At 36.3% G+C, this 26,781-nt stretch overlaps 1 protein-coding gene across 3 annotated transcripts in view; it reads left to right on the forward strand.

Annotated features, from left to right (window-relative positions):
* The window catches only part of CDH2 (cadherin 2), a 197,157-nt gene that overhangs the window by 157,990 nt on the left and 12,386 nt on the right, over positions 1–26,781 (forward strand). For all 3 annotated transcript variants that reach the window (XM_011360390.2, XM_011360391.2, XM_023530796.1), the window contains 7 exons: positions 919–1,056; positions 1,721–1,906; positions 4,095–4,348; positions 5,742–5,884; positions 8,646–8,879; positions 9,164–9,397; positions 11,365–11,504. In XM_011360390.2, coding sequence (XP_011358692.1) covers positions 919–1,056; positions 1,721–1,906; positions 4,095–4,348; positions 5,742–5,884; positions 8,646–8,879; positions 9,164–9,397; positions 11,365–11,504 — 1,329 coding nt within the window. The remainder of the gene's footprint in view (positions 1–918; positions 1,057–1,720; positions 1,907–4,094; positions 4,349–5,741; positions 5,885–8,645; positions 8,880–9,163; positions 9,398–11,364; positions 11,505–26,781) is intronic.

Consider the following 26,781-nt stretch of genomic DNA (forward strand, 5'->3'; position numbering starts at 1 on the left):
GGAATAAGAATATAAACATGTACCCTTTAATGAAGGTTTTGACTTTAAGAATATATCTCTCTTTGTGAATATACTTGTGACTAGTATATACAAATGGAAATTAGGAGAAAATATTATATCAAATCTGTTATCATAGAAAGAGCATATGAAAGAATATATGCCAACAAACATATAAACATATGTAATGATTATTAATTACATGGAATTAATTTGCCGAGATGCCACTTTTGAGTCAAGATTGGCAGAAATTATAGATGGATCATATCCCATTTTGTCAAGGGAATAGGTTTTAAGCATAGTTGGTGGGAGTAGACCTTGGCGCTGCCTTTTCAGAGGGCAGTGTTTAAGTATGTGCCAAATTTGTTGATGTGCCTACTTTTTGATTCAGCAATCCTACTTAAAATATATATATATATATATATATATAAAAGCAATCCTACTTAAAATATATATATATATATATATAAAAGGAAAACATATTGTGAATTACATGTTTTCTTCTCTCTTCTCTTGTCTCGAGATTCTTTATTATATTTAGTATCCTAAACTGCTTAAAAATTAACATATGATAAATTAAATTCAAACCAATGGACTTAAATGCTTGATCACTATTTTGAGTTCAGAAGAAAAGGAAAGGTTGAAACCAGATGGAAGTTTCAGCTTAGCTGTCAATTTCACACATCTGCGCTGCATTTCTTTCCACAAGTAGAGGTGGAACTGCATAGTTAAATCTCTCTAGACAAAAACCAGACCTGTGCTTTGCAAGTTAAAGTAAACTCCACTTCGGAAATTTCAAGTAATGTTAATCAGAATGAACGATGCTGCACTCTGTGTGTGTAATAAAGAGCCATTTGCGGAACAACTGTTATGTCTTCTTGAAGAATTAGTTTCATTTAAGTTATCTTTATGTCTTTTTAGAAAGTGCAACAATATACGTTAATAATTCAAGCTACAGACACAGAAGGCAATCCCACGTACGGCCTTTCAAATACAGCTACGGCTGTCATTACGGTGACAGATGTCAATGACAATCCTCCAGAGTTTACTGCCATGACAGTAAGTACCGACTGTCAGTCACAGAACTTTAGGTCTGTGGTCTATTATTGAGAAGTTTTGTCATGAATAATAAATGTATTAAATAGAGGTAGAACTTACTTAACCTAATTGTAGAATTGCTACTGATTCAGACATTTTCTGTCACTTAAACCAGGGTTTTAAATAAGACACCAAAGTAATTTGTTTTCTCTTAGTCACCAAGTCCACTGATAAAGATGTTAAAATATGCTGCCTGGAAGAAATGCCCCCTCAAAATTTCATGCTATTCTAACAAAATACTTATAAAAATTATCAGGTACATAAATTGCATGACTTTTTACTACTTCGTCAGCATATAATTATTATCCTGAGGAAAATTATTTTCCTCAGACAAATTCTGTCTTCCTAACTCCTGTTAATCACCCAGATACTCACGAATGGATGCTAATTTTAATATCAATGAAACAGTGGTGTAACTTGGGGAAAAAATTGACTGCTGAAAAAAGTTACAGTATTTTTAAAGTCAAACATAAATGCTGCAATTACCTGCATTACTGGTCTCCTTGTTTAGTGGGGATAATAAAGATTTAATGGGGCAGTAGAATCAGGGGGGTATGGTCATCGAGACACACTGTCCTTCACTGGCCCATGTTGCCCCTCTGACGGAGGTTTTTCTTTCTCCTAGTTTTATGGTGAAGTTCCTGAAAACAGGGTGGATGTCATAGTAGCTAATCTAACTGTGACTGATAAGGATCAGCCCCATACACCAGCCTGGAATGCAGTGTACAGAATCAGCGGTGGGGATCCAACAGGGCGGTTTGCCATTCAGACCGACCCAAACAGTAACGACGGCTTAGTCACTGTGGTAAAAGTAAGTGCAACTCGGGCCATTGAGCTGAAGGCCACTCTGAAGTGACCAATATATGTCCCCTACCCCCTTCGTTTATCACTCCATTTTAAGACTGTTTTCTCTCAAACATCTCTGAATCTAGAGTTTAATGTACTGTGGGGAGTCAACATTTATTTTCTAGTTTATGTTGAGGCTAAGGCCAACATAGATATTCTCACATTATGATTGTTTTAAAATCAGTTTGAACTGTGTTAATCTGAAGACAGGAAGGCCTTCAACACTGTTAACCGTTGGTGCGATTGTGTGTTCATCCTCAAGCTTGGATCACCAGTTGACAGCTATTAGGGGTGACACTCGCTCCTACCATTCTCATGTCTACAGGTTGCTATTAGAGTATTGGTATAGGGAACAAACCAGAGAATATCATGAAAGTAAATTGGGATGAGTAGGCAAGAAGAGATCCCACGCTTTTAAAAGCATTTGAATTTACACTGCTGTTTTTAAATGCTATTTTCAAGACTAAGAAATTGGTCTTCTGATCTTTAATTATCAAAAAAAAAAAGAAAAAAAAACAGTGCTGAAAGCAAAGGGGATGTTATCTTCAAGTGTAATAAATACAAGTCCAAATGTAAAAGCTCTTCAAAGGGAGCATCTCTTCTGTTTAGCCACCCAGTGAAAAGATTTGCTTCCTTGCCTCCCACCCCAACACTCTTGATTTGTAAGTGAGCCCAAACATCGGCCTTAATAGAAAGGTGCACTGAGGTGTCAGTTGCCAAAAGTTATATATGTGCAGGAGTGGAGTGGAAATTTTCCCCATGAGGTGGGGTTCCCAAATCTCTGAACATAACATGATGGTCAAGAACGTAGGCCTCAGTGCCCGACCGCCTGTGTTCAAATCCCCACTCGGCTCTTGGTAGTGGTGTGACCATGGCAAGTTGGTTAAACCTCTGTAAACCTCAGGTCCCTCATGCAGAAATTGAGGATGATGACAGTACCTAAGTCATAGAGTTGTTCTGATGGATAAATAAGCGTAATACACGTTAAAGGTCTTATAACTATGCATATCATTTAGCATAAGTAAATGTTATATCTGGGATATTTCAGGTGGCTAATAACTCAAAAGAATTCTGTCTTTCTGACTTCTCTACTGTCTTCTTAAAAATAATTGAGAAAGGAAAATTGAATTAGGGATTTTAGAGTGGAAGAAAAAACATGTGTTTGAAGGTTTGAGGTGGTCTAGGTTAAGAAACTGGCACGATTTGTGCCAGTAATGTGGCTTCCTCATTAGCTTCAGCTCTTGATCATTCCTAGACTGCCTATGACAGCATGAGAGCTCCCCAAGCTCTCTTTTCATTTTATTCCCACACAGTCACTAGAAGGTGACTGTTCATTGGAAAGTAAGAATGAAAGTCCAGTCTGTTCACTTTTGACTCCTGATAACTTTTCTGTTGATAATAGGATTCAATGGAACTTTGGAAGTTAATATTTACTTTAAGGGTTATTTGTGCATTGTCTTTATCTAAACTGTTGTTCTTACATTTGGGATTTTTCAGATCAGTAAAATACCCAGAATTATTTTGGAAAATAGCCAGAGTTTTAGTTTGGTAGGGAAAGAAAAAAAAAAAAACTGTTCTACCTACAAACACTATTAATTTTTAAAAGTGTGGGTGTGTATTCTTTAAAATGTGTAATTCAAATTATGAATGATACTTTTAAATAGAATAAGTTTAGCTTTATAAAAAATTACATTTTTAAAAAATTTTTGTTTTCTTCATTTATCACAGACTGGCAAAAGCTTTCCTAGAGAGGAGAGGTCTTTATAGCAGTATTTGAGAGTGTGATCTAGACCATCTTGTTCTCACTTGATCTCAGATTATTTAGTATTTTTGGTCAACCATACTGTTCTTAAGAAAAATCAGGTTTTTAGATGTAGCTAAATAAATTCAATCAGTACAATAGTAATATGCATTATTTTGTGAAGATAAATATTTGAAGTACCTAAGATTTATAAATATCTTATATAAATTGTGATAAATAATTCAATCATTGACCATGCTAATGCATGTTTTCCAAAAATTTGAGAGGAACCTATGGTGTAGTGAATAAAAAATTAATGTTTTGGAAAAGGAGTTGATGGAATAATAAACTGCAGAATGCAGATATTCTTATTTCCTGCAAAAATATGGTTTCCCCTTTTTTTTTTCCCCAGCCAATCGACTTTGAAACAAATAGGATGTTTGTCCTTACTGTTGCTGCAGAAAATCAAGTGCCATTAGCCAAGGGTATTCAGCACCCACCTCAATCAACTGCAACTGTGTCTGTTACAGTTATTGATGTGAATGAAAACCCTTATTTTGCCCCAAATCCCAAGATCATTCGCCAAGAAGAAGGCCTTCATGCTGGTACCATGTTAACAACGTTTACTGCTCAGGACCCAGATCGATATATGCAGCAAAATATCAGGTATCAAATGTCATTTATGGAGTTTTTATAATTTACATTATGTTCTACTCTATGCATAAAATTTATTTACCAATTGAGTAAGAAATTTCATTGGACCCAAAAACCACTTATTACAAGATTATTTTTAAATCTTTGGTGAAGTTTCTATAGTAGATCAATGAGTATAGTGGATAGGAAACATAAGAATGAATCTACTCAGATATTAGTTGAAGAAAAAAATGTCTCCTGCCTCTTTTTTCCTGCCCCCTTTCCTTTTTTGAATATTTAATAATTTATCCTGTGATTTCATACCAAAATCACAAAAAGCTTTAACTGTGAGTAAATAGGGGACACTCAGAAGCTTATAACATTTATCTCTTCACACATCAAGAAGAACACTCATGCCAAAATCAAGATATAAATGCTTATTATTTTTATCCCGTACCTGTACAGTAGTTATAGGACTTATAAAACATATCTGTAAAGATTTCCAATTTCAGCAAAATCTGTCTTTCCTGATGGAGTAGATGATTGGCAGAGCATATCCCACAGGACTATTATTCATAGCTTGTGATGATAATTTTCAAATTAGCTCATATTTTATTTAACTTTTTTCAGAACTGCTACTAACAGAAAACTACATATCTTTCTCTTTCTCTATACATTGAAATCAACATAGATAAATAGCTAATTAATTGGTGTTTTAAACTCTTCCAACTTTTCACCTCTTAAAACAGGATATTTTTTCTAATCTGTATATTAGTTACCTAAACTTAAAAAGCTCACCCCCCCTCAATAAAAAAGGAGTCTAAGATGATAAATCTACCAATATAAATAATCTGCTTCATACAGACTCAGACTGTGGGACTTCCCTTGAAAGCTATATAGTTCTGAGGCATGGCCCAGTACGGGAGATCCTTCTAGAAATGAAGTTACGTTGCCCCATTCTGACCTCATCTCCACCATAATAAGATGGTAAACATTTTAAGAGTGTTCTGTGATAGAAAATTCAACTTCTATTATATTTCTCTTAAGCTCTATACTTTAGGGCTGCTGCTTATTTAGAAGGTATTTTTGAGCTATTTTATCTGCACCATTGCTATCCATTGAACTAGACAGAAGCTTAAAACAGAATGTCAAATATGCCTTACCCACAGTAGAGAGAGCGAGCGCCTATCTTTTTCCTGAAACACTTATCTAATGTTTCCTGCATGCCTGCCGGTACACATCCATTATGTGCTTTAAATAACCAGTCACAGCAATACTTTTCCATGTTAAAACTATATTTCCAACCATCATCTACAAAAATGCAAATTAATGAGTTGGTTGCATTTGGAACGAAAACAGTAAAATATGTTTTATTTTTTAACTTTAATGTCAAAAACATTAAACTGACTGCGTTTTCATTTTGTAGATACACAAAATTATCCGATCCTGCCAATTGGCTAAAAATAGATCCAGTAAATGGGCAAATAACTACAATTGCTCTTTTGGATAGAGAGTCACCAAATGTGAAAAACAATATATATAATGCTACTTTCCTTGCTTCTGACAATGGTACGTAATTAAATATAGTCATTGTATTATCCTGTATTTTGTTAAAGAGAGTGGAGCTGTTCTTTTTATATTTCTCCTGCCAATCAGTTTATCCATCTCTAGCATTTTTCTTCTTCTAATTCTCTGCCTCTAGTCTGCCATGAGCTAAGAAACTCTTAATTTCGTGCACGAATTGAGATACTTGAGTACACGAGCTTTTAGTGTGTTGGTTTGGGAACATAAAATTTAGCACCTTTGTTTTTTTTTTTTCCTCTGGGTTTCTGCTGGATTCTAAATGCTTGAGATGAATAGATAGTGTTTTTGTTTTTGTTTTGTTTTGTTTTAGATTACATGACTTTTTTTTTTTTTTTTTGACACGTAGGATAAAGCAACTTATGTAAACCTAGTGTTTGACTTGTTTTGCTTCATTAGCTTAGTATGATGTATGCTTGAACATGCAGGCTCTGAAGTTCCTCCCGATGCCCTGGGTCCAGACTCTGGCCCTACCATTTTCTAACTGTGGAATTGGCAACAAGGTTTTAAATCTGTCCATGTTCTTTTTCTGTTAAATAAAGATATTGGTAACAGTACCTAATTCATAGTGTATTGGGGAAAATAAAATGGCTTATACACATAAAGTTTTTAAAACAGTGCCTTGCACAAACTAAACACTCAAATATTTCTATTATGTGTTAATAGTTTCAAGACTGAATCACAACCCTATTTTTAAATCCTTTTAATGTTAGACTATGAATGTTGGCATCTAAAAAAAATAGCAGGCTTCAATTTGTTGGTCAAGATGTGCAATTTGAAAAACGTTGCCTATCAAACACTTTTGATACAAACAGTTTCAATGAATCTTTCTAAGTCCTGTGTAATAAGATTCATTGAGGTCGTTATCTGTCATAAACCGACGTGGTGACAGAGCTAAAACAATATTTTTCTTATCCTTTCTAATATGAGAGCTACTGTTCAAACATTTAGAGTTGAAACTTGGTAGGAACAGCTCTGCCAATGCATGTCAAAGCACAGCATTAGTGTCTGTTTTATGTTCTCTCACCATATATAAGTGGTAGCTTTCCTCTGCAATGGAACTTCAGTGTATCTTACACCGTTATGATGCGATTTAAAGAGCTATAAAACTATATATACATATGTTGGTTATGAGTTGCAAGTAAATTTTTTATTCACCAAGGTAGATTGTTCTCTGCTTGAAAACATGTTTGATATGAGATAGCAGTGAGTACTTAAATCTATGTCACTGTGATGCTTTGCAGATTCACTTGACTTTAAATCGCAAGGCTGGATTTGGAGCCCCAATTCTGTTCTTTAATGATGGGACAAGCTCTTATACTCACTATGCCTTAGTTTCATTATTGATACATTGTTTTTGCTGCTTGCTTATTCTGTAAAGTTGTTGTGAGAGTCAAATAATATTAAATGCGATAATAAATGTAAAAGTTCCTCAAACTATGGAGTATCACAGTGGTTGTGTTGGTATTAGAGTATTGGCTCCACCTTACTACTCTATGCCTTCACCTTAATTCTCCCTGTCTCAGAATCATTCATATTCCTCAGAGAGATCCAGAGAGATTGCCTCTTGTCCTCTCCTCAGGATTGTATGTGTTCTCCTTCCTGGTTGCATGGCCTTGGATAGGTCACTTAAACCTCTGGCTCTAGGTATGCAAGCTTATTTAGAAGATGGTTATATTCTTATTATAGTCTATTTATGTAATATATATATATATATATATATATATAAATTATATAATTAAGTAATATACATGTATAATAACATAATATTTCTATTATAGCAGGTCTTCGAATAATGTATCAACATCGTAGGAATTTATTTTTTGTTTATATCAATTAACCTATGGTAAAATTGGTTTTATTATTCGTCGTTTGGCTTAGAGTCACAGAACCTATTGACAATGTTAAGTGAGGACGTACTTAATATATGTGTGTGCATAAATATATATATATATATAGTACATATATTTATAAATATTTCACAGGCCAAATCACTAGACTCAACTATCACAAGCAGTGGTAATGACAGCATTTTATGGTAGAATGCGAATGGATTTGGAGTCAGGCAGACCAGTCTTTAGTAGCAAGAATGTGTGAACATGCGCAGTTTGCAGAAACTTGGGTTGCTCATCTGTTTAAACCCACTCCGTAGAATAACAATGGAATAAAGTATGTAGAGCAACCTAATATTTTCTCAAGGAGGTAGTTGGTTGATCAATAAAATATCATTTCTTCATGGTATTCCTTCCCACGATGATGTCTGGGTCTGTAGTGCTCATCTGTAGACTGTTTCGATAATTTATAGCTGAGTTTGAGCTTTAAAAGCATTCCTGTGTTCTTTCTTGCACTTGTCTTGGTTCTCCATCAAAAGAGTGGGGTCCAGAATATCACGAGTTCAGGGTTCTGTTCCTCTTACATCCCTCACAGTGCCTGGAGGAACGTGGTGGGCACAGGGCCCAGAGTAATGGACAGCAAGGGCAGAGAAGGTGTGGAATTTCACTCGGCAGAGGCATGCATTGTCACTGTGCACAGCTCTTGCATACCCGCAGCAGCACTTCAGGGTCATCCTAGAAAGGAAGCAAGAGGTGATCTTGTTCACAAAAGTGTGTGCAGGTGCTGTGGCAACTAGATTCTTCCAAGGTTATACAATTGTAAGGCCAAGAAGGCTAGAAATTTGAGAATTTCACCGTGATTAGGCTCATGAGTGAGAAATGTTTAGCATGGGTTTGTGATTTTTCTCCCTTTAAAGGAATTCCTCCAATGAGTGGAACAGGAACACTGCAGATCTATTTACTTGACATAAATGACAATGCCCCTCAAGTGTTACCTCAAGAAGCAGAGACTTGCGAAACTCCAGACCCCAATTCAATTAACATCACAGCACTTGATTATGACATTGATCCAAATGCTGGACCGTTTGCTTTTGATCTTCCTTTGTCTCCAGTGACTATTAAAAGAAATTGGACCATCACTCGGCTTAATGGTAAGAACGCGTTCATTATTTGAATATATGTGCAGTTGAGAAATTTTGAAGCCTGGTATGAGAAGTTAATTTTAGGTGTTTTATAATCTCATTAAATATATTTAAAAGCCACTTAAAGTTTAAATAAGATATTAAAAGCCCTTAAAGCCAAAAAATATCTTCCAATGCAACATAGTTGTAATCTGGTTTATATATACTATTAGGTAGTAAGTATATTCTAGAAAATGCTATGTATTTTTTATCATGTTATATATAAACTATCAAACTGTGTTTCTTTAATACAGGTGATTTTGCTCAGCTTAATTTAAAGATAAAATTTCTCGAAGCGGGGATATATGAAGTTCCAATCATAATCACAGATTCGGGTAATCCTCCCAAATCAAACATTTCCATCCTTCGTGTGAAAGTTTGCCAGTGTGACTCCAATGGGGACTGTACGGATGTAGATAGAATTGTGGGTGCAGGACTCGGCACAGGTGCCATTATCGCTATTCTGCTCTGCATCATCATCCTGCTCAGTAAGTACTTTCATTGGCTCTTAGATCTTAATGTTTTTGCCTTCTAGAATGTTTAGAAACTAACTTTTTCGTTGTTGCCCTTCAAGTAATCTAACAACTCTCTTCGACCTCTGAGCATTTTCTTGCCAGTCATATATGGGACAGCCAAGTCCACTTTAGAATGAGGAAAGCCCTGAGCATAGTTTCAGGCACCTATGTGTTTGTAGCAAACCTAACCAGCCTACCTCTTCCATGCCCTGTTGTCACTTTCTGATGCAGATGGCTTGGGGAGCTGTAGCAAATTATTTTCATAGGAAAATGTTAGACAGTACTAAGTTTGAGCACTTAGGGTTTGACTACTAATTTATGGCACGTAGTTGATGATTGACGAAAATGAGTATATTGCTTTCCTTTCTTTCCTTCATGTAAAGCACAGTCAGCGACCTGTTCCACTCATGCAAGGATCAAGGTATTTGTTTCTGAAGGGCTGTGTAAAATAGTGAGAAATTGTATTTCACATAGCCCGTTTGATAATGGAAATGATTACACAGCCCAATAAATTCTCTGTCTTTAAAGCAAATCTAGATTAAGGAATTGCTCCTTTTTAAGATACTTCGCAATTTTTGGTTCAGTGGAATACAAGAAATTAACCACTGGAAAGTAGTTTAGTAACCACTTCTAAGCATGCAGGTTAAAAGAATAAATTGCCTGGGCCCTGTATTTTATTGTTGAATAGCAGCAGGCCTTAGTTTATTGTGTGATCATGCTATGCACCAATCACTTTCTTTAAAATGTTGGCCATTTCTTTTATGTTTTTGCCATTTACAAGTGTTCTGGTAATTTAGAATTCTGTCTCTTTATTCTAAGCAATTACTATAGAAGCCTGAGCATTTTTTACTTCCTGTGTGGAGACTACTTTGACGATAATTTGAAACCTGCATGCTATACTAATAATCCACTTGCTAGATTTAGCTCTGGAACAATGGCAAATGAGATCATGTATCTGGCTTTAAAGGGAAGATATTTACTTTTATGGCCAATAATAAAAATGTGCTCAAATAGGAGTCATTAAATCTTTTGCTTCAGGTTGTAAACTGATATCTCCAGATTTTAGAGAGAATGCATTCCTAGATGTGCATTTAGGGATTTGTTTCGGTTTCATCTAAAATGTGCCATATATGCCAACCTTATCAGGGAAGACTCAGATATGATGGATTATGGCATGACGAAGTGACTGTCACATTTTGAAGGAAAATGAATTGGTGCTGATTTTAACATCAACCTTCTGGAAAATTTATGATTCTAAACCTGGCAAAAAGTGTAAAGCATGAAAGCCTAATGTTATTTCAGTGCCCAAACTAATCCCTAGCCTTTTTACCCGAAACCTACAGTTTAATATGAAAGGGAATGAGCAATAGTGTAGTAGAAAAACACCCGCCTTTGGAAATCAAAAATCTTTAAGTTCCAGCTGCTGATCCAATTCCAACTTACCACCTAAGGCATCTTGGCAAGCACTTACCCTCCTTGAGAAGTGCCATTCTCCCCTATCTGGGGCATGAAATTATGACTGACCAACCTGAATGAAACACCAATTAAATAATGAGTAACAATTCAACTCTTATTTGTTGTTTTAGAGTTTACAAACCATTTTATTAAGAGCGTCCTACCCTCTAGCAAGCCAAAGTGAAAAATAGAAACAGTTATTGTCCCCATTTTTAGATGTTGAAACTGAAGACAAACATTCACCCTGTGAGTTCACAGGGCACCAGGTTCTAGAACCTAAGTCTTCCCATTCTACACCCAGTGCTAGAGTCCTGCTTTGTCCTGTCTTTCTTAAAGTGAGGTCGGAAATAAATAATAGAGTAAAAGGCTTATGCCAAGCTTTCAACCCATATAAGTAAAAATTATTAGTGTTTAAGACTCTGATCAGATAGATCAAATTTTAAGAATTATAGTGTTAGCTTTTTAAAATCTTTTTTTCTACCCAGTCCTCGTTCTGATGTTTGTGGTATGGATGAAGCGCCGGGATAAAGAACGCCAGGCCAAGCAACTTTTAATTGATCCAGAAGATGATGTAAGAGATAATATTTTAAAATATGATGAAGAAGGTGGAGGAGAAGAAGACCAGGTAAGCAATATTTTAAATCTTTCAAATAAAATTTCATGATTATATAATTTAAATGGTAGGGCAAATGTTAAAACATGCAGTAAAGAAATGGTATCAAATTTCCTTTCTGTTACACATTGTCAAACCTTGGTGAATTTTTTCCAACATGTGCTTCCTTGAATTCTTTTTGAAGTGTCAAAGGTCATATTTATTTTGTAAGAAAATCATTAACATTGTTTTAAGGAGCCTAGAGTGTAAACCCAATCCCAATTACATTTGAACAAATACAAATATTCTTCTTTACAGTTTTTCTTCATTGAATATCCAAAATATATGTGTTGGGATTTAGATGCTCATATGTATAACAGAAAAAGCACTAGGCTATTCATTCTGTAAACACTTGCCAAGCAAATTCAACATTTTAGGGAATATTGCCATCATTAGGGATACAGAATTGGGCAGAGCCTACAAATATCTTCCCTCGGGAGACTTACATTCTTGAGAAATATTTGAGGTTAGAGATGTTGTCTAGTTCATCTTTGTATCTGTAGTGTCTATTATGGAGCCTGGCTTATAGTAGTTGCTCAGTAAGCATTGAAGTTCTTGGCTGACTATAAGATAACGTGCACTTCTGTATTACTGTGTACGTAAGGAACTACTTTCTTGTTCAAGGATAGGAATGACCAATAGGTGGAAAACAAAGAACTTTATCTGCTTGGAATCAACTTTAGGTATCATAATAGCTAACATTTATAAGGTCCGTACTATATGCCAGGTATTCTGCTAAGGACATTAAATACTGTTATATCTTAAATCTTTGACACCTGTTATATTATACTGTGAATATCGCCACTTCTGTGACTGAAAACAGGCTAAAGATGGTTGTATTTTATAAACTCATACAAGCAGCTCTGTCTTATGTTACAGCCTAAAGTAACTACTCCAATATAGATCCTCTTGAAATTACCTAGATGATATTAATATAATCCATGAGAAATCACAGTGACAGGTATTTCTTAGATACATTTGATAGTTATGTCATTTCGAAACACTTAATGCAAGCATGAGGGATAGTAGTCAAAAATAAAAAAACACAGAATTTTTGTTTCCTGGATTATTATTAGTAAATTCAGATGTGTTCTTCGTAGGTATATATGTAAACATTAATGATAGGACTGTTAGCTTGAATAAAAGCAAATTTTAACGAGCATATTTTCTTTTTCCCTTCTTTACTCTTTTGAGGAAATAATGAATTGCTTTTTGTTTTACAAAACACATTCACATCTATTGTTGTGTTTAATCTTTGTGGCAGCCTGTTATCGAGTTTTCTATTTTACATTTATAGCAAGATTCGCAATTTGGTCTCAGAGTGAACTCAAGCCCAGCTTCCAGCTTCCATGCTTGATTTACAGTATTTTTCAACTCTCTCATTTAGAAGAGATGTGTATTTAAAGTCTGTTGAAAACTTGACTCGTGTGTAAAGCTGTTTTGAATACTGACTAATTAAAGTAGCTCTATAAATATACCCCAGAGTTTGTTGCTTATAAATGTCTTTGGATATTAAAATTCATGTTTGGCTTAATTCTTAATTAATCTATCCTTTCACTTTCCTGAGCTGTGTTCAAGATTAGCAAATGTATGTTGATCACATTGTCTCATAAATCTACTCTTGGTATTTTATGTTTCATGTCTTTGTACATAATTTTCTAGGCATAAACTTAAACCCAACTCAACAACTTCAGTAAAAATGTTAATAACTAGAGGGACACCAATTATAACTAGATGCTTCAGAGAACTGGAGGGCAAGAGTCAGGAACCAAGATACAGCTCAGAATGTGGGGATCCGGACCAGGCACTTAATGTCTCCTGATCTAGCTCTTTCTCCCCCACCCCCAATTCCTATAAAAAAATTTTTAATGAGGTTTTATTGTTGTAGTTATTTTAGGAAAGGCTTCTTTTATTGCCTTTATCCACTTAGTTTGATACTTCATATCAAATGGTAAAACATAACCTATTACAGAATTTATTAAAATTATCATCATAAATCTTCAACCTCTTTTCCTGATCTTTGAAGTTTTCTTTGCTCCGTAGTAAACTCTTGGAAATGAATGTTGCTTCCTACCCACTTCCTTGATAGTGCAAAGATTTTTCTGGAACTTTTTCTGTATTGTTCCCTGTGGTTAATGTCTTTATGTAGTACCAATCTTCTTATGACATCTTTTTTGTGACTTCTTGGTTCTTTGTTGACATTTTACTCTAGATCAAGAGCTTCTGTCCAAGAGAAAATTGTGACAAAATTACAAAATGAGTGTTTTATTCATTCTCATTTTTACCTCATAATAGAATAAAATATGCAGTGTAGGAATACAACACCAAGAGTTCTCTCTCCTCTACCTCTAAGGTAGTTCATGAAATCTATTCACTTATCTCCATCACCAAGGCACTTCCTTAACTTAGGTCAGAATCGTTATCATCCCGCAACATCCTAATGAGTGTTTTGTTGGTGATTTCATACCCCCATCCACTCTTGGGGAATTATCAAGTCCTTCCTTAGCATGACAGATGTTTGGCCCTGTACCCAACCTTTAGCGTACCCCATCATACACTAGGAAAGGCTTGTGTGAAAGAGTTGGCGGTGGGTGCAGACTCCCTCGGGAAGTGAATCCATCAACCCTGTCCACTTATGGCCAGTAAAGCTTCCTTCAAAGTCAGCGTGATTTGTCTTTTTACCATTTAACAACAGATTCCTTTAGTATGGTGCTGCCAGTTTTCCAAAGTTACTATACCAGTTCATACCTTCCCTCGCCACAGCGGTCTATGAGAGTTCAAATTGCCTACATCCTCACTAGCACTTGTTTTTTTGTTGTTTGTTTGTTTGTTTTAATTTTAGCCACTCACTCTGATGGTATGTCTCTTATTCTGATTTAATGTGGATGTTCTTACTGACTTACTATTTTAGTATCTTCTTCGTTCAGTTTATTTGACTACTTTTCTGTTGGATTTTCTGTCTTTTATTGACTTGTATGAGGTCCTTATATTTATGGATATCAGTTCTTTGTCCGGTGAATGCATTATAAATATCTTCTCCCATTCTGTAGCTTGCTTCTTAATCTCTAGTCTCTTTCGTTGAACAAAAGTTTTTTGTTTTTTTTTTTTACTTTAATAAAGTCCAGTTCATCAGTTTTTTCCATTATGGCTAGTGAATCTATATCTCTTATTTAAGAAAACTTTGTCTACCCCAAGGTAATGAATCTCCGCCCCCCCCCCCCCACTAATCTTTACATTGTCTTCTTGAAACTCTATTGTTTTACCTGTGATATCTGTGACTCATTTGTAATGGATTATTCATTTGGTACAAGATATGAATCAGAGTTGTTCTTTTCCTCTGTGACTATCCAACACCATTTACTAAAAAGATAACCCAGTGGTCTATTTGCCATAAAGCAGGTGGGTATACATGTGTGGGTCTGTGGGCTGGCTTCCTAACTCTCTGTTCTGCACTACTTGTTTTATTAGTCTGTTCTTGGGCCAGTACCACCGTATGTTTATTGCTATGGCTTTCTAATATATCTTCAGATCTGTTAGGATAAATTCTCCAACTTGAATTCATCAAGATTTTTTTCAACGTTTTTGATGGATTTTATCATTTACTTTTCCTTATAAAAAATATTTAGTACTCTTACTTTCTAAGTGAATTTACTCCAAATGCTTCTCCATTTTCTAAATAAGATGTTATTGCTTTAAATATTAAAATCATTGTCAGTTCCTGAGAAATTCACTTTTGTAAAATACACTGCATTCTATTTTCCATAAGTCAAATGTGGCTCACTGTTAGAAATTGTTTCTGTGTGGTAGTGTGCATTAAGCCTTTTTAGCAATAGAATATGGTTCATAATTATTAATTAGCTATTTGAAGATATTGTCTCTTTACATGGGCTTCAGAAATGAGATTGGTGCCATGTTACATTCTAGACAAGTTTTAGTTGATTTTTATTATGCATGGCTGGTATTTTATGGAGCATGTGTGTTGCTTCAAGATGTGGATGGAGACCGTACCATAGGCAGACATAGCTTGTCATAATTAGGCAGTGTGGTCTACTTGATGTCTCAGCCGACATGCTTAAAGAATCACCAGATTTAAAGCACGGGTAAATCTCAGAGGTCAGTTTAAGTAGTTGGTGAATGCCTGTGGTTACAGGCAAAGGCAGGTCTGCAGTAATGGTCCCCAGAAGGCTACAATGCCTAGCTTAAAACTGGCTTAGCCAAGATTCCTCTCTTCCTGCCAGGAGAAAGTATCTTAAAGGAGCTAACTGATTAGGAAGAAAACAAAGCAAAGCATCCTTAACAAAGGTAGCTCTTACCATTCTTGCTGTTGATTAGCATCTCGGTCTGTTTAAGTTTTGTGCCAAACGCAGGTTGCCAGTTTCTTTAACAAAATAGCTAAAAGAGGCCTAAGAAATGAAGAACAAAGAAAAACACTTCTGTGTCTTTTTCTCTTGTGTGTAGTAGACTTTTATCAGTACTTGTAGATGGTTGCTCTGGTTTGGACCGTCAAGATTGGACCCATATTTCAAACTGTCATCAGATGTGTTCTGAACAGGAGTTATTTCCTCACAGTGCTGTTGGCAGTTGGACAGACACTTTTAAATAATGTCCTCTTTTTTCAGAGGGTGAGGTTTCTTCTTTATTTGCTTCACTGACATAATCAGCAGGGCTTTTAGTGGTTATCAAGTCGTGTTTAATTACCCTCATTAGTAAATGTCCTTCAGTGCCCTTTTGGCCGGTGGGGCTGATTGCAGATACTGTATCCCTTTTAATGATCTTTGTTTTTAGTTCCATCCATATCAGCTTCACTAATAAAATCACGGTGAATGTACAATATAGCCAATTGCTCACTTTCTCTGGAACCATCCCCTTTTAGCCTCAGGATAGGAAACGAATTTAGCTTCCTGCTCTTTAAAACTTAAGACGTAAATTAAGATTGCTCTTATATTAAACAAACATTTATTGAGTATGTATTATGTGCTCACATTAAACAACCTCTACCTAAATTCCTTGACATTACGCAGCTTCATTTTCCATGATAATGGCAAAAGCTATTGTTTGGGGGCAGCCTGTGTGATAGGCACTGTTCTGAGTGCTTTATATACATTATTTATATACATTATTTCACTTGACCCTCCCCCTTCCTACAAGAAAGTAGGCACATACTATCAGAAAATAGCAGAGTGAGAATTAAATCTTAGTCTACCTGAGTCCAAAGAAGATGGTATATTTACCATATCTTGTACCATTCTTGGCAAAGCGTTGTCTCAGCCAGGCAATTAAAAGAGTGCCTTTCAGAAAGTCATTTGCATTTATCAGAAGAAGGCTGTCCCCTCTTTGAAGTAGGCTCTGGGACATCCAGCAGCTTCTTCTGCTCTTAAAATCTGATGTGGGAAATTTTTCATTCCTAGAGCCTTGGGCTGTTGTGGGAACTCAGGTTCTGTGAAAGAAGGTGCTGCTCTTCATGTTGGGAAGTTTCACAAATGACAATCAGAATAGACACCAGAATTCTTTGGACCATGGCTGGTGGTTAAAGAGAGCAATGGCAGCAGGGCTGGTCATCTTCACAGGCTGTCATCAGCTCATTAGAGGTTAAAGCTGATGCCCATTAGAGCTTGTTGTGACAGAAAGCGTAAGTGGTTACTTAAAAGAGTCTACATCAGTTTTCTCTTGATCACTCTTGGATTCTTGGCCCTAATCCACTGTATACCAGGTCTGTCTTCCCATCCTCCCTGCTGCTGCTGAGTGTAACATCACAATTGGTTAGTTTTTTTTTTTTTTTTTTTTCTCTCTCTGTCTCTTCAGACAAGGCTCAGCACCTCTTGGAACTCAGTAGGTTTCACATTCCAGGACTGCGAGGACTCTGAATTCCTAAATTTGGTTTCTTATGTTTTAGATATTTGCTGTGGGCTAGTTTCTTTTGCATCAGAGATGTTTTGAATTCTCAAAGAAAGTATCTCATAGCACGCCTGATGGTTTGGGGGACATGTTTGAAAGCTGGATTCTGTGTCACTTTAAAGTCACAGTTCATACACTGCAGGTCTGTTTATACAAAGCCCATGGCTCTGTTTTATTTAGCTTGCAGAGAGTAAAAATTGGAAAAATTCACATAAATTATGGATCTCCTATTCCTCTTAAAAAATGGAAAGATCGAACAATAATGCCTGTATTCTGACATGACAACAGTTGTTGGAAACTAAATAGTATTCCTCTTTAAGCAGAGCAAGCATGTTCCAGTAATTGTTTTTCCTATTTTTCATACTAGCTTTATTGATTTATGTTATCACCCTACCCTCTATGGATACCTGATTTTGCAGACTCTGATTCAGTTATATCATGATTACTAGGCTTTGGATTAACAAAAATAGATTTCTGTGAAGATGAGATCCTGTAGTGCTCTGAAACCATGGGATAATTTTCTCTGGTACTAGTTTAAAAAGAAGGAAAGAAAAAGTAAATGAATTAGCCACAAATATATTTAACCAGATGTATTAGTTAAAATAGGCTAACTGCTACAATTCAATTCTAAAATTCCAGTGACTTAGGCCTAGTTGAAATGTATTTCTTACTTACTTAGCAGTAATGGGGTTTCAGGTCATGGGAGTTTGGGGAGGGGAGGTCTTCTCTACCCCACACGGTCATTCAGGGACCTGGAGTGACAGTGGCTCCCTCATCTTCCCCATGTGGCTTCCAAGGTCACCCTAGACATATATACATGCAATTATAGATGACAAAGGGAAGAGAGGGTGATTTGTTCAAGATTTTTATGGGCCCAGACTGGAAGTGGCACACATCATTTCCACTCCTGCCCAGAAAAAAAGAATGATGAGCTAGAAGTCTCTATCCTGCCGTGGTTAGGGACTTGAGTTTAGAGATTCTTTCCTGAGGGTCTATGAGAACAATTTTCACCCCACAGACAGTAGTTAGTGCATCATCCTGACCCATCCAGATATGCCAGAGGATGTAGGTCCCTGGACATAGAGGAGACACAGGAGGTGCAGCAGCTCGTGAACACAAATCACTGTATGGGCTTGAGAAACAGTGTTTAAGAGTCACCAAAAAACAGAGAGAGTATCTTTCCCTTACATGGAAAATGCACTAGAACTTCCTGTGATACTAAAGTCTTTAGCAGAGCCCAGCACTTGTACACAGATAATATCAGGACAGAGGGGCTCTTTTTAGTGATTTAAGGTTCCAAACCCAAAAGATCCAAATATAATTAATTGCTGTCTCTTTGTTTTTTTTTTTGTTTTTTGTTTTTTGTTTTTTTTAATGAGGTAGATTTCTTATGTGATTTATGGAAATCAGTCTAAGTATTTCAGTAGATAAATCCCCAGAATCTCCATAACACAGAAAGTACATTCAACAGAGGTCAGGTGCCTGAGATGGGCTAAGAACCCCCAGTTCCTGTGACTTTGGATTTGGCTTTGAAGAATGGGGACTCTGAGGGTTGATGACTTAACTTCTCTTTGCCCCTCCACTTTGCATTTTGAAACTGCAGTGGGATTGAGCTACCTGTACATCTTAACTGGTCTTTGCCTGCCTAACTATTTAGCCACCAAGATTCACTTCAGGACATCTCTTGAGGTCCCAGGTTGAATCAAGTGTCCCTTCTCTGTGCTTGCACAGGAACCTCTTTCTACATTTTGAGCTTTGTGTCCAGCCCTGGTCCTGACCTTAAACCCTGGGAGGGCTGGGCTTGTCCTATTCATTTTATTTTCCAGTATCTAGGACAGTTTACACCTGTCAGGCACTCAGAGAACATTTGTACCTTAGGCCCTCTTCCTGAATTTCTTAGTTTGCAAATCTATCTCCAAGGTTAATTGTCAGGTACACCCCTGACAACTCTACTTTCATTCTTTGCAATGTCTGATGTCTTCGAGAAATAATGTTAGCATTCATCATTGCTAGCATTCATTACACACTTATTCTATATCAGGCACTGTGCTATATACTTTTTTTTTTTTTTTTGGCACGTCTCTTAAAATCTTCCCAACAACGCTATGCAGTGTATACCGTTAGTCCTTTTCAAACCGAGGTCTGTGTGATTTGAAAGGCCAGGGTCTGATGCGCTGTGCTGGAAGTCATATGATAGATGTTTTATTTAGTCTCGTTGGTGTATAGCAGGCAGGCATTACTGGTAGGACCCGTGACGCCGGGCACTTAGCCACAGCTTATTTGATCATCACTAATATCTATCTGGCTTGTGAACAGGCAAAAGGGTAAGACCCAATTAATTGGTTAAACAAAGCTTGCAAAATTGATCACATTTTGACATTAATGAAGTTTGAATCTGGGGAAGCAATCTGAGAAATCAATTTATTTATTTATTAATAGTCAAGTATACAATCTAGGCAGCAGGAACCGAAATCTAAAATCCAGGTTTGATGCCTAGACAGAGGAATGGGGTACAGCTGTAAGAAAGCCCCTCGAGAACAAACCAGCCCCTTCTCTGAGACAGGGGATCTCTGCTTGAGCCAGGGGTTACTATAAACTTCCTGCCAATCTCAGGGACCAACCCCGATGTGAGCAACTAAGCCCCACTGTCTGACTCAGCAGAAAATGAAGCTGTATAATTTAACCATGGTATATTTTTAATTCTTTGAAATCATTGTTTCACAAAGTCATTCTGCTGTATAAGCAAACTAACAGATGGATGAATCTGGATATAACCGAGGAGACTACTTTCAACATATTTATTGTTGGCTAAAGCACACTCTGTTAATTATGTTCCCAAGCTATTCATCCATTTATACCCACCTGCAAACACTAGTACATATTAGTTATTGAAAGAGTGACACTGATTTCACAAGCGGAAAGCATCACCAGGGATTGGGTTAGCATATGTCATCTCCTTTTTGCACACTATTCTCAAAACTCTTGTGGCCAGGTGACATACGTTGATGGGCTATAGACAACATATATTCTGAACTGGCCCATTCCTTACTGGGTATCAGATATTTTTAATGTGTACATGATTTGCACATGACTCTTTATCGACTATTCCTGTCACTTTACATGAGTAAACACAATATTTTATGTAATAATTTTAATATTTATTCTTCTCAACTAATCATAAGTTTGCTACATTTAGTTTTAGGAGAATGGAGAATATCAGTATTCCAATAATAAAATGAAAAAGATTTGAATGCCAAGGATGTGTTAGCAGTAAGCAAACAAAAAAAGCTAAGGTACTAAGTGGTATATGCCATATTTCTACCAGATGACCCAATTTATGAATAAAATTTTATAAATAATGGGACACAGCCATGAACCACGCCCATTGTTTACATGTTATTTATGGCTGTTTACATTGCAATAGCAGCAGAGTTGAGATATTGTAACAGACTGTAATTCCCCAAAAGCCAAACATACTGACTCTGGCCCTTACGGAAAAAGTTTGTTGACCCTCGTTACAGACTTAATCCATTCACAGAAACTTTATTAGTTTTTTTATCCAAAGCTTGAATACTCTTGCAGGGATCCCCAACCTCCAGGAACTAGCCCTCACAACAGGAAGCGAGCAGCTGACGAGAGAGCAAAGCTTCGTCTGTATTTTCAGCCACTCCCCAGCACTAGCATCACCACCTCAGCTCCACCTCAGATCATCAGGCATTAGATTCCCAAAGGAGCACCAGTCCTTGGTGCCGAAAAGGTTGGGGACTGCTGCTTTTGAGGTTAGCACAGGAAATTTACATAATCTGTCCAAGGTCACCCAGTTAGATATGATGGAGCCCCGATTTGCCTTAAAGTGCTCTGATTTCAAAATCCATCTTTTTAAAGCTTTTTATTTTTCTTTACTATATTGAGTTTATATGTAAATTTATCATAAAGAATATTTCTCTTTAGGAAATAACAAAAAGATGTGACATAAACTAGTGAAGGATTTCAATGCTCTGTCACCATATTCCCAACTAAATATTGCTATTTCTTTATTACTTATTTTTAGGTTTTCTCTGAAACAGAATAATAGGTCATACTAAGATAGAATGACTTTGATCTTGTCCAAGTGGTGACATTTTAATTTTTGGTAAAGAGAACTTGGAACTTGGGGCGAGAATGTGGCATCGAAGATGCATTTAGAAAACTATGCTTTTTGTCTCCCAAGACAAGCAGTGCTTGGAAGGGTTGGGGAATGTGCTCACCTTTATAGGGCTATAACTGAATTGCAAGAAAAGAATGGGAACCGACAAACACTGGGAAAAAAAGTTCAAATTTCAGGAGAAACATCGTCCTTTTGAAGCCCCGTTACTCTGTTAGATTGTCGAGTCTCTGTGCACTCCCATCCTCACTTCTAGGAGCACCTCTTTCACAGCTACTTACACCTGCACTTTCTGTATTTTTTTGTAATAGATTATGTATTATATTAAGTTTTCATTATTTTTAAATATTTCCATTTAAATGACATTAGACTAAAAACTCGATGAGGTCAGTAACTGAGTCTAGGACCCAAAACACTCTTCAGAAAGTATTTGTCGAAGCAAATCTAATCAAATCATATTTGCTGCATTTTCCCAAAAGAACATGCCATTATAATGGGAAATAAGTTGTGATAAAATTTCAAAAGTGCTAGCTTCTGAAGCAGAACTATAATTTTGCACCAAAGAATGAACTTTCAGCTCATTCATAACTCTGAAAACAGAATTTTAAAAGAATCAGTGACAGGGCAGCATTGCCAGTAAACCATGGTAGCAGAAACAATGAATATGTTTAATGGGGACTTTGCCATCTCCCTTGTGGGAGGTAGAAAAATGGCCATCCAGTGAGGTTAAAATGTAGTAAATGAAAATAGAGACTGGAGGACCTTCATCTGTATATTAAGTGTCCAAGTTATTTTATCTTTACTAAGTTTATTATTTGAACCAGAATTGCTTTTAGCAAATCTTTTGTTTTAGGGGGCTTTAATAATCTATGGAATCTAGTTAGTTTTTCACATCATTTTGCCTGGGTAGATAGTCACCATCATAACTGTATTTCTCTGGGGAAGAAAATCAGGTCGTAATGTAATTTACATAAAGCTTGCAAGGATATTTGAGTTACTTGTCAGCAATCCTATGGTAATATGTTGACATCTTATCACTATTTTACTCAATTATTTTAATGCCAGGAGCTATAGAAGGTGAAATAATAATGTTCTCTCCCACCTTCCATTCCTTTTTATGTCTGTCTGAAGAGTTTTTTGCCTATGCCATCAGCTTTTTTGCAGATAACTTTTTTCCTTCAGAATTTTGTCCATTTACTTTCATGTCAGTGTTTTTATTTTTCTCAGTCATTCTTGAGATATTAAAAATGTTTACCTTATCTAAATGGGAATTTTAAAGTTACTTGCCTTTGCTACTATAAAAGAAAAATTTCCACTTGTACCAGCCCTTGCCTAGGAGATAGCAAAACTGGCTGTTGGGTTTCATCACTGGTTCTCACCAGTGAAAGCTGATAATGGACCAGGAACTTCAAATGCCCCACCCCCACAAGCCAGACCCTTGTTAGAAGAACTTCTTGACTAAAAGTTAGTGAGGTTTGTTTTAACGAACTGTGCACAGACCCAGTGCCTAATTAGCATAACCACCTTGAACTCCCTTTCTAGCACTTAAAACCCCTCATGTTTCCTCCCTCAATAAGTATTTGGTGTTTTCTTAATGGCCTTGGCAACAAGATGCAGCTTTTTTGTTTATTTTGCTTCTCTGGTGATCTCTGTTTTATCTTCCCACTCTGCTTAACTGAGTGTGTGACCTTGGGCAAATATTAACCTCTCTGAGTTACAGTAATCAATGGAATGGAACGATTCCCACTTGGAAGGATCTTTGTTTAGAGTATAATTGATCCTTGAACAGCCGGCAGGGGTGGGGAGATGTTAGGTGCACTGACCCCTCTGCACCGTCAAAAACCTGCTGTAACTTTTTACTTCCCCAGAACTTAACCACTAATTGCCTACTGTTGACTAGAAGCCTGACTGATAACATAAACAATAGATTAACACATTTTTGTACATTATAGGTATTATATACTTATAATAAAGTAAGGTATTCTTATAATAAAGTAAGCTAGAGAAAAGAAAATGTTATTAAGAAAATCATAAGGAAGAGAAACTACATTTACAGTATTTATTGAAAAAAAAACTGCATATAAATGGACCTATACAGTTCAAACTCAAGTTGTTTAAGGGTCAACTGTTTATGAAATGTCACATGAGAAAGCACCTAATATAATTCCTGACAGATGATGGGCACCAGGTAAAGGTTAATTTTCTTCTTTCACACTCTCAGAGCTGAAAATGGCCTTGGGCACCCAGGAGGCATTCCTTAAATACTTGTGGAACTGTAAATGAATGTTTTCATTACTCTCTAAAACAGATTTAATTGTGCAATTCTGTAGATTCTCCTAGCAATGCAGCTTTCTGAAATTTTTGCCTGGGATTTTAGAATTTCAATTTATACTACTGCCTTTTTAAATTTTATTTTATTTAAACATAACCAAATGCCTTAATGTAGATTCGTGGTATTTTCTGAACCAATTATAAATCATTGCAAGTCAGTGGAACCTCCAAGAAAAGCCAAAACCAGAGTTTTAGTTGCTGACTGACTTGTTAATAACTCACCTAGAATTGTATCACCCTTAAGACATTTTCAATCATAAACCACAAAAAAAAAAGAAAAAAGTTTTTGCTACTTGCAGTGTTAATATCCTAAAAACCCTAATTTCGTGCCTACTTCTAATGGTCAATGCCAAATAACACGTGTTCCAGACATTAATTTAAACAAGATTTTCCTTGGACTTCACTTGAAAATAAATTTCTTTGGAAAGTTAACATTGTAACAATTGACAATCAAAAGAGAATTTTCAGATCCACTTTTTCTCTAGAGAGTTTTGGGAACCAAATAAAGATTTCTTCTTGGGTTGTTTCTTGTCTTCAGAAGTAAGGCCATGAACCCAATGACCTTTAGAATGTTTTTGGTCTCTGTAATTCTCTTTATAATTCTCATCCTACATGTTGTAATTTGTGTGTTTAAGTAAACCCTTATGGGATTGTAAAGATATATAATTTAGAAGGTTTACATAGAGTGACCCCTTGTCAAAAGGCTTAAAATTGGACCCTCATGTCAGGACCTCTGCCATATCACACAAATGGATGTGAACCAAAAAGTCCATTTCTGAGACTGGAGCCACTCCCTCCTGCTTCCTACCGCCATCATATTTTTATATCCCATATTCGTAATAGACAAGGAGAAACCATCACAGAGAAACTAAGTCATGTGCGTTAGCCCAGTTTCTAGCTTCCTGTAAATAGTGCTTTTCTGCCTTTTTTTAAAATACCAGTGTAACTGAGGAACATGACACATTTCCATTATTATGGGGGACTCACCATGGCAGTAAGTCAGCAGTGAGACCAAGGGTCTTTCCCTGTCTCACTATTATGAATTAACTGCTAAGGCACATTTCCGAATTGGTTACTCTTTTGAACATCTGGCATGAATACCGTCACTGAGACTTTATTCAACACATTTTTTTTTTTTAGCATTTATTTTATTATTAGTTTGAAGTACACAGTACATTGGTTAGACATTTGTATAGTTTATGAAATGATTCCCCTGATTACTCCGTCACTCCTCTGGCTCTCCACCTAGCCATTACATTACTGCTGACTGCGTTCCCTATGCCATGCTCCCCTTCCCTGTGACCATCTATAAACTACTAATTTGTACTTCTTTAACCCTTTACCCCTTTCTCCCAGCCCCACAACATCCCTCCCTTCTTGTCATCACTAGATTGTCCCCTGTATTGGTGAGTCTGTTTTCTATTAGTTTATTCTTTTTGTTTTTTAGATTCCACATATAAGTGAAATCATATTGTATTTATCTTTCTCTGATTTATGTCACACGACGCATTTTTTAATGAGCACTTTCTATGGACCTGATGTACTGATGGTGGAAAAGACTGAGCAGGACCCCAGATATGTTAAAAGACTATTTCTGCTCTCAGGTTCTTAAGTTAGTAGGAAAAGGGTATCAAAAGAAAGATATAAAATCTGTAACTTAATATGCTGCTATATGAATACAGTAATAAGTGAAGCAAGCCAGGTGGAAATCCTGTCCTTACCCTAAGGATACAGTTACTATCAGCTATAGCAAATTGTTATGTCAGAGCATAAGCTCCATTTTGCCAGATCTTCCTATTTTCAGGTGAAATATTGGCAACTTACTAGAACAATTTTAAAACACTGCTAGCCAACCCAAATGTATTTGTGTTTGTAACCTTTGGATATAGTGAGAGTATATAAGAAATCAGGGTAGACAAGTTCTTTCTAGGTAAAGAATAGCATAAGCAAAGCCCGCTTGCCTCATTTGTCTCCAGTTATACCAAAGAAACTCCTTTGCATTCTTATCCTGAATTATTAGATAATATATAGAGGACTATCAAGGAATATGTCACCATGTAAAACACAGTACTTAAACATAAGATTCAATTACTTAATTTCGTGTAATTCAGACTTAGAGTAAAGCATTTTACAGCCTCAGCACAAAAATATTTATTAACTTATCATTATACTTACAGTGGTTTCCTCTTTTTACAAAAAGCTTTGATAATTATCAGAAGGCACAGTTATTCACAGTTTACCCTATTCTGTTATGTTCTGTAGTTAAGCAATTAAACATGACCTGGAAAAACATGTTTCTTGGTATATAAGCATTTAAAATTTTCTAAGTAAATCTTTTTACTTTTTATAATATTTTAACATTTCTCATTAGTTATATCATTGTGTGCCTTTAACATTCTATAAATAGCTCATAAATTTTAGAAAATTTTAAGTGGAACACATTTGTGCAAGATCAAGATATTTTCATTCAATTTCTGTATGGACGATATGAAATACTCGTATTATACAAGAGAGAATAGTATTCCCATGCCTTTGCTCATGCTGTTGATTCTTCAAGAATGACCCTTTCTCCCTAGCCCATATACTGTTCCAGGTTCAAACCTAATGCCCGTTTTCCCACTCTTGAGCCTGTTATACTTGCAACATACCAAGTTTACTTGCTAGGCTGGCTTGTCCTACTCTCTGTGCACCTGCCTCACCTCTCATATCACCTGTACGCTGCTGAGGGGGAGGGGCTTTTCCTCAGTGCCTTTGCCAGTTAGGTTAGCTGAATATCTTGGTAAGGAGTTGTTTAGGCGAGTGTTGTCAGGAACACTGTGTTAGGTTTTAGATCTACGCTTCGAAGTCAAACACACCCGATTTTGATTCCCATCCTCATCA

This window comes from Pteropus vampyrus, unplaced genomic scaffold (genome assembly GCF_000151845.1).
Source record: "Pteropus vampyrus isolate Shadow unplaced genomic scaffold, Pvam_2.0 Scaffold55, whole genome shotgun sequence".
Lineage (NCBI taxonomy): Eukaryota > Metazoa > Chordata > Mammalia > Chiroptera > Pteropodidae > Pteropus > Pteropus vampyrus.